The sequence below is a fragment of the Scyliorhinus torazame genome, chromosome 17 (assembly GCF_047496885.1).
Source record: "Scyliorhinus torazame isolate Kashiwa2021f chromosome 17, sScyTor2.1, whole genome shotgun sequence".
NCBI lineage: Eukaryota > Metazoa > Chordata > Chondrichthyes > Carcharhiniformes > Scyliorhinidae > Scyliorhinus > Scyliorhinus torazame.
The window spans coordinates 177,957,207-177,973,137 of record NC_092723.1 but is presented as its reverse complement, the minus strand read 5'-3'; the positions used below and the strand labels follow the sequence as shown (position 1 = coordinate 177,973,137).

General features: G+C 50.4%; 1 protein-coding gene across 1 annotated transcript in view; it reads right to left on the bottom strand.

The window, feature by feature from the left end:
- Window positions 1–400: 400 nt before the first annotated feature.
- Window positions 401–15,931, bottom strand: part of ciita (class II, major histocompatibility complex, transactivator) — a 119,707-nt gene continuing 104,176 nt past the window's right edge. The window contains 6 exon segments of the mRNA XM_072481718.1: window positions 401–3,621; window positions 6,659–6,752; window positions 9,972–10,055; window positions 13,260–13,343; window positions 15,343–15,406; window positions 15,409–15,425. Of these exon segments, the coding sequence (XP_072337819.1) occupies window positions 6,677–6,752; window positions 9,972–10,055; window positions 13,260–13,343; window positions 15,343–15,406; window positions 15,409–15,425 (325 nt within the window). The 3' untranslated portion in view covers window positions 401–3,621; window positions 6,659–6,676.

Below are 15,931 nucleotides of genomic sequence, written 5' to 3'. Positions count from 1 at the left end.
CAAGGCGTGGCGGGCCAAATAGAATCCGGGAGCGGAGTCTCCCAGCTATCAACGGCCACGCTGCTCCGCGGCGCGCTGCTTTTCGGGTGCAGCGTGGCTGTCGGATCGCACCCAGATACTCACATTGCTAAACCAATGAGAGCGGAAGACATATTTGATTTGGTAACAGACCAAGCCCCTTGAAGAAACAGGTACAATGATGGAGTGGTGGGGGGTTGGGCGTGGAGGAAACAGGGTCGTCATACAACTCTCACCCAAACATCTTTGCTCTGCTATCGCCCATGTAGCCAATAATGCTCCATCCACTCCCTCCTCAGCAAGGATCTGTTGGGACTGATCATCGATTTGTCAATCACATTGTAACAGCATTGACACCAGGAAAAGAACACGTTACATCTCGTTAAAGTTGATTTTCTCAAGTTTATTTAAAACAGCAGCAAAGTTTAAAGATGATTTTAGTGCAACAACTTTCTTTTACAATTAATTTGAAACCAACTTCACTTTTTATTTAAAAAAACTTAATGTTAATTTGGTTCCTTCATTCTCCTGAGAGTGCCCCAATTCTGTACAAATATTTACAATACATTGTTTTACTTCACATATTGACAAACTATACAAACTGTTCGTGACAGTTTACACATATACATCATTCCATATACTAGAAAAGGATCTCAAATCCCTTTTGTACAAGATTCATGTTATTCTCAAACATTATTATAATTAAAACATATTGTTTGATTTTTATGCCGTGCTGGAATACTAATGAAAGAAAATATGAAGAGTTGAAAATCTGAAAAGGTATGTATTATTGATTAGTTATAGGCAAATATCTAACTATCACATTCTCAGATCTACACCGGCAACAAAATAATAGCTTTCCACAGAATAGAAGTTAGTTATTCCTCCCCTTCATCAGCAGCATTGCATTCCCACATTTTACTGTATCCCATTGTAGATTAGGCACAGTGGAAGCAAGGAAAGGGAAAGGGTAAAATTGGAGAAAGGGCTTTATAGGGCTCTTTACTCTGTCATTACAAAGTGCATGTGTTGAAAAAGTCAAATAATCATACACTTTCTTTGCTGGAAATTGTACTATGAGAAATGCTGATGCTATGGTCTTCTAAGTTATGCAACAAAGTGAGCATTATTAAAATGAGGTTACTCTCCCCGCCCTTCGCTCTGCTTAAGAGCTCTGCAGCAGCTGTATCAGCTGACACAGAGCAATGGGGGAATAGGTTCAAGGTGAGGGAGGATAGGTTCAGTGGAGATGTGCAGGGGAAGTTTTTTTTACACAGAGGGTGGTGGTGGCCTGGAATGTACTGCCAAGTGAGGTGGTTGAGGCAGATACGTTAGCGACCTGTAAGACTTATCTGGATAGATATGAACAGACGGGGTACAGAAGGGTACAGGCGTTTGGTCTAGATAGGACACGTGATCGGCGCAGGCTTGGAGGGCTGAAGGGCCTGTTCCTGTATTGTTCTTTGTTTCTTTGTTGTTTCAATGGATTAGGATTCAGGGGCGAAATTCTCTGGAAACGGCGCGATGTCCGCCGACTGGCGCCCAAAATGGCACCAATCAGACGGGCACCGCGCCGATCTTTGGGGGCCGAGCCCCAACATTGAGGGGCTAGGCCAGCGCCGGAGGGATTTCCGCCCCGCCAGCTGGCGGAAACGGTGTTTGTTGCCCCGCCAGCGCCGCGGAAATGACATGTCGGGGCGGTGCATGCACGGGAGCGTCAGCGGCCGCTGACAGTTTCCCACGCATGCGCAGTGGAGGGAGTCTCTTCCGCCTCCGCCATGGTGGGCCCCGATCGCGGGCCAGGCCACCGTGGGGGCACCCCCCGGGGCCAGATCGCCCCGCGCCTCCCCCAGAACCCCGGAGCCCACCCACGCCGCCTTGTCCCGCCGGTAAGGTAGGTGATTTAATTTACGCCGGCAGGACAGGCAATTTATCGGCGGGACTTCGGCCCATCCGGGCCGGAGAATCGAGCGGGGGGGCCCGCCAACCGACGCAGCCCGATTCCCGCCCCCACCGAATCTCTGGTGCCGGAGACTTCAGCAACCGGCGGGGGCGGGATTCACGCCAGCCCCCGGCGATTCTCCGACCCGGCGGGGGGTCGGAGAATGTCGCCCCAGATGTCAACGGCATAATGCTCAAACAGACCTTGGTGGAACACAATCCCGGGCTTAATAAGCTGCAATCACATCCCAACCTATCTAAACAACAGTCTGGGTGAACTCAAAGATGTTCTTCCAAGAGATAAGCAAAAGTGTGAGTCCATATGGGCTAGGGACTGGAATGGGGGGGCCTCCCTTGGCTGCCTGTCCCCTGGCAATTGGGGCAGTTGAATGGAGCAACTGACACAAGTCCAGCAGTCCCAGTGAAAGGGCACCCAGAAACAGAAAATTACTTTGGACGGGGGGGGGGAGAGCTATAAAGCTCAAACCACCTTGCCTATCAATCTGTGCATCCTATCCAGGAACAATTAATCTTCTCACCTGTTACACATCATAAAAATATTCTGATTTATGTTGGATTTGAACTGCTGCTTCTCAATAAACTGCTTGTGACTCCTTAACTATTTTGAGTAATGCATCAAATAAATAACAATGCTACATAAATAAATCAGAAGAACATATCAACACCACTTCAAACTTGGATCTTCAGCAATAATGATGAAAATGCATTATTAAATCAATACAGTCTTGTATTCCCTTGCGAATGTCCGAATTTAATCACTTCACCATTAGTCACCATACCGTCAAGTGCCCAGGCATTTAACTCTGAAATGCCCTTTTCCAATTTCTCCTCCTTAATGACAGTCCTTAAAATCTATTTCTTTTTTAAAAATAAATTTATTGTACCCAATTCATTTTTTCCCAATTAAGGGGCAATTTAGCGTGGCCAATCCACCTACCCTGCACATCTTTGGGTTGTGGGGGCGAAACCCACGCAAACACGGGGAGAATGTGCAAACTCCACACGGACAGCGACCCAGAGCCGGGATCGAACCTGGGACCTTGGCGCCGTGAGGCAGCAGATTGGCAAATGGCCCCATGGCTCCACTCCCAAGGGGAGATGGTGAAGGGTTGGACTGCATTGCTCTCCTCAAACACCAGCCAATGAGAGTGAAGTTCCCAAAATACAAATATGCCCTGATAAAACTTTCACCTCTTGGTATAAGATCCATAAAATGTACCATACAGAAACAGGCCATTCGGCCCAACTGTATTTATGCCCCACACAAGCCTCCTCCAACCTTGCTCTCAATGTATCAATATATCATTTGATTCATTTCTCCCATGTATCTATCTCATCTCCCCTTAAATGCATTGATAATATCCACCTAAACTACTTCATCTGGTAGCGGGTTCCACATTCCAAACACTCGGTGTAAAGACATTTCTCCTGAACTCTTTCTTAGATAAATGTGGTGAAATCTTCATTGACATTCCTGGTGTTTCTTGGTGATGAAAAGTAGGAAAGATGTCTGGTGATGCCTGCGCATAAACTGCGCACCGAATGCAGAAGCTGGTGGATTTTCAATTTAGTCTGAAGAAATGCGAAGGCTAAAAGGCTCCACCTGCCAAATCCTGCTGACTTGTGCTTTCTTGTAAAATACTGTAATCAAAGCAAAAAGAACCCTGATTAGCTGTGTTCTGCTTGAAGAAAAGAATAGCTTGGCTCACTGGAAAGGAAGAAAGAAAAGTCGAAAGGACGGTGTTAGTTTTGAGGTCCGGCTTCAGAACGTGCCATTGACATCTTGTTTGCCGGCCAGCTGTGAAGGCTCCAGGTTGAATGGATTTGAACGTTCTGAACCCAGCTCTATCTGAGTGCATGCCCACTGCACAAAGCTGCACACATGTCGACACTAACTGGCACTTGATTGTCAATCCAGGAACAAAAGGGAATAAAGGTTGTTGCTGTGGCCAAAGGAACTGACTTACATGGAATATACTTCAGAAATTGGGGCTTATTGCATCTCATTGTTCCCAGACCACTGCGTTACATACCTACTTAACGTGAGCGTTTTGGATGTTAGCGGTGGACATGGCGTTAAAAGTTATCATTTCAGATCAGTCATGGTCACATTGAATGGCAGAGCAGACTCGATGGGCCGAATGGCCTTCTGCTCCTATGTCATATGGTCTAAGTGTAAAATGTCTAATGTCCAGCACTGATTTTGACAAGCATGAAGTTTACCAAAAACAAAAATGAAAGCAAGATGGTTTCATAGAGATGTTTCTTTGCATCAGCATACATAATCTATAAACTGCCTTTAGATCGTCCATTCCTCTATCAGAATTATTGATGCATTTAGAGTAACATGAAATTAGACCATTGAAATACAGATTTTTCAAACAAAGATTTTTGTTTCAATTATTTCTGAGAACTATTGCTGGGGAAGTATAATGGGCAAAATTCTCCCCAAACAGCGCAATGTCCGCCGACTGGCGCCCAAAATGGCGCCAATCCGACGGGCATCGCGCCGCCCCAAAGGTGCGGAATGCTCCGCATGTTTGGGGGTCGAGCCCCAACATTGAGGGGCTAGGCCGGCGCCGGAGGGATTTCCGCCCCGCCAGCTGGCAGAAACGGCCTTTGTTGCCCCGCCAGCTGGCACGGAAATGACATGTCGGGGCGGCGCATGCGCGGGAGCGTCAGCGGCCGCTGACAGTTTCCCACGCATGCGCAGTGGGGAGAGTCTCTTCCGCCTCCGCCATGGTGGAGACCGTTGCGGAGGCAGAAGGGAAAGAGTGCCCCCACGGCACAGGCCCGCCCGCGGATCGGTGGGCCCCGATCGCGGGCCAGGCCACCGTGGGGGCACCCGCCCGGGGTCAGATCGCCCCGCGCACCCCCCAGGACCCCGGAGCCCGCCCACGCCGCCTTGTCCCGCCGGTAAATAGGTACTCTAATTTACGCCGGCGGGACAGGCAATTTATCGGCGGGACTTCGGCCCACCGGGCCGGAGAATCGAGCAGGGGGGCCCGCCAACCGGCGTGGCCCGATTCCCACCCCCGCCGAATATCCGGTACCGGAGACTTCGGCAACCGGCGGGGGCGGGATTCACGCCGGCCAACGGCCATTCTCCGACCCGCTGGGGGGTCGGAGAATAACGCCCCAGATGTGGGTTATTAGTGACCCTTAAGAACTCCTAATTGCATGTTTTAACCTTGCTCTCAATTGAAGCTAGCCCCGTTACTGAATGGGCAGTTATGCATTAGCAGACCGCTCCATCACAAAGTCTAGTTTGGCTTTACACCATCAGCCATTTTGTGCATCAGCACCAACAGTCACCAAGGAAACGTTCCACAGGCCAGACACTCGAGGCTGCTAACTGAAGTTGGAAGCATGTATTGGGAAGATCTGCTGGCAGAGCTTAAAAACTAACAGAGCCAAGATGTCCAGATGGCAACAGGCACGATCTAACCAACTTGCAAGTTGCGTGACATGCGTGTTTAGCCGGGTGTTTCCCAGGGCTCGCAGCGTCGAGTAACACTACAGTAACACTATCGGGACTCAATTCAGGGCCTCAGCAGGAAACTCCTCGCCAAGGCCGCATTTATCCTGTTTCCTGCATTGAGGAGCTGCATTCGATGGAATTCCTCAGTGTTGGAAGAGATCGAGACGCTAAATGGTGTCCCGATCTCTTGACACCCCCCCCCCCCCCCCCCCCCCCCCCGGACTGACCTCCAAACGCCCCCCCCTCCCAAATCACCTATAAGGGGGTCCCTCGGCCCCACCCCACCTCACATGCGCAGCGCTCCCCCTGGCCTGGTCCCTGCGCGGGAGAAATCCCAGTCTGGCATCTTGACACTGGTAGTCTGGCGCCCTGGCAGTGCCCCTCCCAGCTGGCAGTGCCCCTTGAGAAACCAGGTGACAGTGCCAGGCTGACAGAGCCAAGATGCCCAGATGGCACCAGTAGTGCCAGGGTGCCACCCTACCCAGAGTGTCAGCACCTAGGGGCCTCTGATCCCCTGGGAGACCCCCAAATGTGCCCTTCTGTCTGGTCCCCATTTGTAGGGAGCAGGACTGACCGGCGCTCACCCAAAGTCTTCGAAGCGAAGAGGTTAGCTCCCAACGCCTAGCTATCGCACTCTAACATGCAGATTTGCAAAATACTGATCCCGCCCACAACATCTCGCGAGATCCCATTAAATCTTGCAAGGCGTGACGAGCCGGGCATATCCCGGAGAACACCTCTCCCGGCATCTACCGGCTGTGCTGAGTATCGGGCGCAATGCGGCCAGGAGGTCGTGCCCATAATTTCTAAATGCTACCTTTCAAAAATGAATCATGTCCTGAATAAGAAAAACACTGTAAAAGCAGACTTGAAGAGCAAGGAAAATATTGGAACTCCTGAACTAACAAATATGTACGAAGTCTTACAACACCAGGTTAAAGTCCAACAGGTTTGTTTCAATGTCACTAGCTTTCGGAGCGCTGCTCCTTCCTCAGGTGAATGAAGAGGTATGAGCTCTGAGGAAGGAGCAGTGCTCCGAAAGCTAGTGACATCGAAACAAACCTGTTGGACTTTAACCTGGTGTTGTAAGACTTCGTACTGTGCTCACCCCAGTCCAACGCCGGCATCTCCACATCAAAACAAATATGTATCACAGAAGGAGGAGGGGTGGAATAAAAAACGTAATTGAAACTTCACCTGAGCAAGAAGAGGTGCCTATTGTAAATTCATTCTGACGTCAATCTGTTTAATGTGTTCAGACATCCAGTGTGTAATTGTAGGGCTCCACAGCCTGTAAAGTGAAAACATATCGCTGTAAAACAGAACACAAAATCCTTCACAGCCTAGTGAGTAAAGACAATGTTCAATGTTGCATCAAAACATACAGACAAGGAAGGTTCATCATAGCTAGGATGGTACAGGACGGCTACAATTGGTTTCAGCAACCATTCCGAATCCCAGTCCTGGGTGCTAGGGAAAGTGTGCGTTGACATCAAATAAGGCATTTGTGGGGGTGGCTGTGACCTCTCCCACAGTCAGATAGATGGCTGATCTCAGGGTCTGGGGGCACTACAACTGGCCTCACGTCCTTGGGCTGGGAAGTGGGTAACGACCGGCTCAGGGGCGGGATTCTCCGACGCCCCACCGGGTCGGAGAATCGGCGGGGTGCAGCGTGAATCCCGACCCGCCGGCTGCCAAATTCTCCGGGGATTTGGCAGGGGCGAGAATCGCGCTGCACTGGTCGGGGGCCGTGTGGCCCGGCGATTCTCCGGCCCACGATGGGCCGAGTGGCCGCCCGTTTTCGGCCGGTCCCGCCGGTAGAAATTACAACAGTACTTGCCGGCGGGACCTGGCTCTGAGGGTGGCCTCTGGGGACCTCAGGGGGGGGGGGGGGGGGGGGGGGGGGGGGAGGGATCTGGCCCTGGTGGGTGCCCCAATGGTGGCCTGACCCGCAATTGGAACCCACCGATCCGCGGGCGGGCCTGTGCCGTGGGGGCACTCTATTCCTCCGCGCCAGCCGCTGTAACAGTCCGCGATGGCCGGCACGGGATGAAGCCCCCCTGCGTATACGCTGGGATGACGCCAGCACATGCTGGCGCACCCGCGCATGCGCCAACTCGCGCCGGCTGACGGAGGCCCTTCGGTGCTGGTTGGCGTGGCGCCAAGCCCCTTCCGCGCCGGCTGGCGCGGTGCAAACCTCTCCGGCACCGGCCTAGCCCCTGAAGGTGCGGAGGATTCAGCACCTTCGGGCGGCCTGACTCCGGAGTGGTTCACGCCACTCCTCGGCTCCGGAGTGCCCCGCCTCACCGGTTCACGGAGAATCCCGCCCCAGATTTCTTCTCTTGATCAGCATCCAATGATCCCGGATGACAATTTAGTCAATGGATTATTTGTACGCGCTTCGGTGTGCTTGAAAAGGTGAGAGGTGAGGGTAGTGTGGTATTGGAGTGAGAGAAAGTGGGCGGGATTTCTATTTAGGGGTTGGGACCTCAATGTCCGGGCCACTTCCGGGTCCCAATTAAGGACTGCAGGTGGGTTTCTGAGGCTGGATGGCCGATAGGAGACCATCCAAGCCTGAGAGATTGACAGCCCTACCATCAGAGGTGGGGGCTTCTAGGTGAGAGAGAGGGCACATCAAGATGGGGGCTTCCCCTGAAGACGTCCTATTGAAGATGCAACTGGAAGACCGTTACTGTGGAGAAGCCACCTCTCCGTAGGGCTTCCTGGGCCTTAATTGGCTAGAGCTGCTACCTGCGAATGGGTAACCATCACCACGCCCCCCCCCCCCCAACTACTTCCTAACCCTGCCAACCCCAAGCATCTACTGTTAAAGTTGGCCCCCAAGACAAGAACGTGCTCTCGTGCTCCGGTCACAACCTCCATCACACATCACAAATTCTGCCCAGCATGTCCGGGGAGAGTGGGGTGGGGGCGGATATAAACTGGGAGATAAGTTGTTCTGTTTGTACTCAGGAAGCCTAAAGCACGTAAGTAGAACTGGGTTTTCTGTGGTCATGAAAAAGGAGGAAAAAAAATCAAATAATCACTCAGATCAGAGCAGTTTTGTTTAAATAAAGGGAACATTCCTGCAAGTCCGAAACACTGGAGAGTAAAGTTTATTACGATGCCAACCAGACCCTAACAATGGCTAGGATATTAGTCAGAAACCCCAATATTTTATTTTAATTTTGTAAGACTGTGAGAAAATTGTTCCAGAAGTGATTTCACTAAAAAAAGGGATATGGTAGGTTAAAACAAACTTTATTACTCACACAGTATTAAAATATATTTAACAGCACACAAAAAAATAGTTTACAATTACCCCATAAACAATACAGTGACACAGTAACCCTCTTTATTCCCACTGCCCTTAGGGGCAGCACGGTAGCACAAGTGGATAGCACTGTGGCTTCACTGCGCCAGGGTCCCAGGTTCGATTCCCCGCTGGGTCACTGTCTGTGCGGAGTCTGCACGTTCTCCCTGCGTTTGCGTGGGTTTCCTCCGGGTGCTCCGGTTTTCTGCCACAGCCCAAAGACGTGCAGGTTAGGTGGATTGACCATGATAAATTGCCCTTAGTGACCAAAAAGGTTAGGAGGGGTTAATGGGATAGGGTGGAAGTGAGGGTTTAAGTGGGTCGGTGCAAACTCGATAGGCCGAATGGCCTCCTTCTGCACTGTATGTTCTATGTACTATGTTCAAACAACAAAACCATCCCAGCTCTCAAACCACTTTTAAATACAGTTAGTAGAAGAAATGTTCTTTGAAAATGTTTTCAGAGATATACCTGAATCATGTCAGAACAGTGCAGGATCTTTAGCTGAGGTCTTCATAGAACATAAGAACATAAGAACTAGGAGCAGGAGTAGGCCATCTGGCCCCTCGAGCCTGCTCCACCATTCAATGAGATCATGGCTGATCAGAAACTGTGTTCATAGATTGACATCCAGAATCACCTTCAAACTCCTGTCTGCCTCAACGCATGGTTGAAACTGCCTATCCTGTTCACAGGCAAATCTGCTTCTGGCCCCAGTCAATGTTTTAACTGAACTGCAGTGAGAGCAGATGCTTGACTTCGGCTCACATCCCAATCTAAAACTAAACTAAAAATGCTTTTCTGCAAAATGCCTGGTATTCTAGCTCCTGCTATTAAATACAGCATCTCACCAAGTTGAAACACAATGCATCTATTAACTACTGCACAGGGAACCGTCTTAATCCAAACAAAAATCCCAAGCTTTTACGATGCGTTAATTGCACCTCTGGCTTCCAAACACATAGTTGCCTTTTAAACCAAGATATAAAAACACTACTGCAGCAGTTATACACACACTAACCCAGGTTTTTAACCCTAACTATACCAAATACTCATAATACAATATATCTGAAATTCCTGTTCATCACAATCTGTGCCTATTTAATATCCAGTTTGAAATAAAGGGGGGATTTTAAAAGAGCAATATTCATGAGGAAAAGTGCAAGTGAGTCATCCATGGAACTCGGTCAGACTTACCATATTGTCTCAACATGGGGACAATTCTTTAAACTCTGGGTCAATCTCTCGGCTCCAACATCTGTGATTTTATTGAATTTAACACTGCAGAGATAATTTAAAAATGGTCTCTGTAAATTCTAAAACAAAGTCATCAGCACTCGCAGCAAATTCAAACAACTAAAAGTATTGCACGCTCTGGATTCTTTATAAAATGCAGTCAATTCTTAAAAATAAGACAGTCACTGGGGTGTCTAAAACAGCAAGGATCAATACCATCAAGGATCACCAAGGATCCTTAGACAGCACCTTCCAACCCCACGAACGCTACCACCTAGAAGGACAAGAGCAGCAGACACATAGAACATAGAACATTACAGCGCAGTACAGGCACTTCAGCCCTCGATGTTGCGCTGACCTGTGAAACCACTCTAAAGCCCAGCTACAGTATTCCCTTATCATCCATATGTCTATCAAATGACCATTTGAATGCCCTTAGTGTTGGCGAGTCCACTACTGTTGCAGGCAGGGCATTCCATGCCCTTACTACTCTCTGAGTAAAGAACCTACCTCTGACATCTGTCCTATATCTATCTCCCCTAAATTTAAAGCTATGTCCCCTCGTGCTAGACATCACCATCCGAGGAAAAGGGCTCTCACTGTCCACCCTATCTAATCCTCTGATTATCTTGTATGCCTCAATTAAGTCACCTCTTAACCTTCTCTCTTAACGAAAACAGCTTCAAGTCCCTCAGCCTTCCCTCATAAGATCTTCCCTCCATACCAGGCAACATTCTAGTAAATCTCCTCTGCACCCTTTCCAATGCTTCCACATCCTTCCTATAATGCGGCGACCAGAATTGCACGCAATACTCCAAATGCGGCCGCACCAGAGTTTTGTACAGCTGCAACATGACCTCATGGCTCCGAAACTCAATCCCTCTACCAATAAAAGCTAACACACCGTACGCCTTCTTAACAACCCTCTCAACCTGGGTGGCAACTTTAAGGGATCTATGTACATGGACACTGAGAACGCTCTGCTCATCCACACTACCAAGAATCTTACCATTAGCCCAGTCTTCCTGTTATTCCTTCCAAAATGAATCACCTCACACTTTTCTGCATTAAACTCCATTTGCCACCTCAGCCCAGCGCTGCAGCTTATCTATGACCCTCTGTAACTTGTAACATCCTTCCGCACTGTCCACAACTCCACCAACTTTAGAGTCATCTGCAAATTTACTCACCCATCCTTCTATGCCCTCCTCCAGGTCATTTATAAAAATGACAAACAGCAGGGGCCCCAAAACAGATCCTTGTGGTACACCACTAGTAACTGGACTCCAGTCTGAACATTTCCCATCAACCACTACCCTTTGTCTTCTTCCAGCTAGCCAATTTCTGATCCAAACTGCTAAATCTCCCTGAATCCCATGCTTCCGTATTTTCTGCAGTAGCCTACCGTGGGGAACCTTATCAAACGCTTTACCGAAATCCATATACACCACATCAACTGCTTTACCCTCATCCACCTATTTGGTCACCTTCCCAAAGAACTAAATAAGGTTTGTGAGGCACGACCTACCCTTCACAAAACCGTATTGACTATCTCTAATCAAATTATTCCTTTTCAGATGATTATACATCCTGGGCGTCATTCTCCGACCTCCCACCGGGTCGGAGAATGGCCGTTGGCCGCCGTGAATCCTGCCCCCGCCGAAGTCTCCGGTACCAGAGATTGGGCGGGGGCGGGAATCGGGCCGCGCCGGTTGGCGGGACCCCCCGCTCAATTCTCCGGCCCGGATGGGCCGAAGTCCCGCCCAGAAATTGCCTGTCCCGCCGGCGTAAATCAAAGCTGGTATTTACCGGCGGGACCAGGCGGCGTGGGCGGGCTCCGGGGTCCTGGGGGGGGGGGGGGGCGCGGGGCGATCTGACCCCGGGGGGGGTGCCCCCACGGTGGCCTGGCCCGCGATCGGGGCCCACCGATCCGCGGGCGGGCCTGTGCCGTGGGGCACTCTTTCCCTTCCGCCTCCGCCACGGTCTCCACCATGGCGGAGGCGGAAGTGACTCTCCCCACTGCGCATGCGCGGGAAACTGTCGGCGGCCGCTGACGCTCCCGCGCATGCGCCGCATTTCCGCGCCAGCTGGCGGGGCAACAAACGCCATTTCCGCCAGCTGGTGGAAATGCCGTTTGTTGCCCCGCCAGCTGGCGGAAATGGCATTTGTTGCCCCGCCAGCTGGCGCGGAAATGCGGCGCATGCGCGGGAGCGTCAGCGGCCGCTGTCAGTTTCCCGCGCATGCGCAGTGGGGAGAGTCTCTTCCGCCTCCGCCATGGTGGAGGCCGTGGCGGAGGCGGAAGGGAAAGAGTGCCCCCACGGCACAGGCCCGCCCACGGATCGGTGGGCCCCGATCGCGGGCCAGGCCACCGTGGGGGCACCCCCCGGGGTCAGATCGCCCCGCGCCCCCCCAGGACCCCGGGGCCCGCCCACGCCGCCTGGTCCCGCCGGTAAATACCAGCTTTGATTTACGTCGGCGGGACAGGCAATTTCTGGGCGGGACTTCGGCCCATCCGGGCCGGAGAATTGAGCGGGGGGTCCCGCCAACCGGCGCGGCCCGATTCCCGCCCCCGCCCAATCTCCGGTACCGGAGACTTCGGCGGGGGCGGGGGCGGGATTCACGGCGGCCAACGGCCATTCTCCGACCCGGCGGGGGGTCGGAGAATGACACCCCCTATCTCTTATAAACCTTTCCAAGACTTTGCCCACAACAGAAGTAAGGCTCACTGGTCTATAGTTACCGGGGTTGTCTCTACTCCCCTTCTTGAACAAGGGGACAACATTTGCTATCCTCCAGTCTTCTGGCGCTATTCCTGTCGACACTTGGAAGTTCCCCTCCATGTTACTCACCATCGTGACTTGAAAATATATCGCCATTCCTTCACTGTTACAAGGTCAGAATCCTGAAACTCCCTCCCTCACAGCACAGTGGTGTACTTACACCTTAGGGACTGCAGTGGCTCAAGAAGGCAGCTCACCATCACCTTCTCAAGTGCAACTCGTGATGGGCAATAAATGCTGGCCTAGCCAGTGATGCCCACATCCCGGAAATGAAAACTCCGGTGACAGCCATGCCCTGAAATAGCTAGGGTGCAGGACTTTGGCTCCATAAATCTGTACATCCTGTGCATACCTATATCTACAATAATTTCAGCAAGGAAGGAGATACATAAGCAGAAAGGAAGAGGAGCGAAAGCCTTAGCCCAATTGTAATATAATTATTGTTCGACTTTATAATAATGATACTTACTCCAGAACTTTCAGTGATTTCATTACTGGGAGTATTTCTGCTAGTTTCTCTGCTCCTGTATCACCAATAATATTGTCATAGAGACTGTAAAATAAGATGAAAGATGGATCAGGTAAGGTGTACATTGAAAACGTTTTGTGGTGAATTCTACTTAATGGGTGGGATTTTCCAGCTTCCTCATGACATGTTTACTGGTGGTGGAGGCAGCTCGCCATTGGTTACCAGCAGGATCTTCCGGCTCGCCAGTGGCCGCACGCGGGATCTTCCGGCTCGCCATTGGCCGCAAGCGGGATCTTCCGGCTTGCCATTGGCCGCAAGCGGGATCTTCCGGCTCGCCATTGCCCGCCAGCGGGACATTCTGGTCCCAACATTTTCTGTAGCGTTTCGTATGGCTCGCCTGTCCTGCTACCGGGGGACCCGCCGTAGTATGTCGCTTTCGGCGGGTCGATTCTGCCAGCGGGAAGGGCTGGAAAATCCTACCCAATTACATCACATACAGGTGAAATGAGAGTTTTGTATTTAAATAATTCCCTTTCAGGTTTGATGCTATCCGAAACTTACTTACATTAAAAGAAAGTCTCTGGAAAACACGATTTGAATATTAAAAAATCCAGGTCATATAAAACAGACGTAAGGTTCACTTAAGGGTGAAATCACAAAGTCTACTTTCAGGCTACAATTGCTGTTCTCCAACATGCTAATGGCAGGTTTTAAAAAGGCCTGTCGTCTGCATCTCCAGACTTACTTTTAAAAATAAGGGGCTAGATTCTCCGGTCTCCCAGCCGCGCGTTTCCCGGCGGCAGGAGTCTCTCTTCCCGCTGCTTGTCAATGGGATTTACTATTGAAGCCCCCCCCCCACGTCGCTGGGGATCTCATGGGCGGGGCCGCACTGACAGCGGGAAAAGAGAATCCCAGCGGCTGTAGAATTCCAGCCAAGGTGTGTGGATGATTGATCACACGGTGCAGGAGTCCCTCAGCATGGTGCCGTGACATTGCATGCATCTGATTTCTGCCCACTGTTTTCTCAAAGGGAGATCACAAAAAGGGTCCCTTAGCAAATGCTGCAGTTCGGCATTAGAGATGCATGTCTGCGATATTAAGCAGGGTTTGTCGAGAGTGCAAACGGCGATGTGGGCACAAAATATCGCGAGAGTCGGAAAACAAGAATCTCGTCGGTGACATACTCTAGTTCCCACCCAGAAAGGTCGGGATTATTCCAGTAAATTAACACCTCATTCAATGGCTTTCCTGCCAAGTCGCCCCCCCTCAACACTAGGAATTCTCCCTTCACCGGAGTGCTGACACCTCGGCGAGGTTTACAACAGGTGTTGCAAAATGTGAACCATGCAAAAGGAACCTGCCAGGGGCGTATAGGTAAGGGGCATACCCAGAGACTACACCAGCACTGCCCCTGGCACTGTCCATGGCAGTGCAAAGGGGGGCCCATCTGGGGAGCTCCATTGCGGCAGGGGGGGGGGGGGTTCGCTGTGTACGGGGAAATTTAAAAATGGCTCCCCGATCTCGGGATTCCCAGCATTCCCGGCTTTTTCCAGCCCCGTCCTGCCAGCATGACTGTGTGGGACCACTTGCAGATGTATCCTGCACAGAGTAGTGGTGAGGAAGGCCGGCTGCCTAACCCCCCAGCTATCCCGTCTCAGCCGGCACTCTGTGCAAAAGACGGAAGATTCCACGCCCATGGGAACAGCTCACCTGTCTATTCTCCAGGCTACATTTGCTAGTTTGGGAGAATCCTGAAATTGGAGAGGATGCGGGAAAACATTCAGGAAGATCCAACAACGTAATATTTAATGAACGTCCTTAAATTGACACAAGCAACTCAAGTAAATGTATGGCACAATTTTTAAAAATCTTATAGCAACCTCCGTACAGAATCTGGGGCATGTCAAGAGTAAATTAAGCTAATTGATTCCTGAAAAAGATGGATTTAGCTGTCTGAAAATCCAAAGGGTAAACATTAGAGCCATCCACAATTAAACTTAATTAGGCTACATTTATGATGTAGGCGCTTCCATGAATCATTTTCCGAAATTAGCTCTCAAAAGAAATTTACTTCAAAACTTACCTCAGTGTCTTTAAGGATTTCAGATTAGGAAGAGATCTAGCCAGCTCCTGCGCTCCTCGGTCTCTATCTGGTTGCGCGATAATCTGTAAAATAACGTAATTGCAAATACTTCAAACTAAATTGGACATTCAATGTTACAATTAACGTGTAAAGGACTGTTACAAAATCCTGAAAGAAGATGGCACCATGTTACAAGTGCTTTCTTTGTACCCCGGTTGTAACTTTGGGTTTCCCGAGGAACCAATCCAGGAGCTTCTGCAGCCCAGAAAAACAGACTAATAGCTGGGTTAATTTGTTACATATCTCGAATTAATTACTGAATCTGCTGTGACCATGTCCATGGTTAGTCAGAGGACATGACCCAATTATATGTGTTTACTGGAATTAGGGTTACCAAGTCTGAGGAAAAGTCAGATGGTCTCCAAAGGTTAACTCTGTTTCTCTCTCCACAGATGCTGTCACTTGCTGGGTTCTCCAGCTTTTTCTGTATTTAAGTCTGAGTGGGCATTTTCTGTGAGTCGGGACTTCTGTTACGGTCCCAGCTGATGCGACTGCTGGGCAGTCAGGTCCCAGAGCGGAACCTTGACCC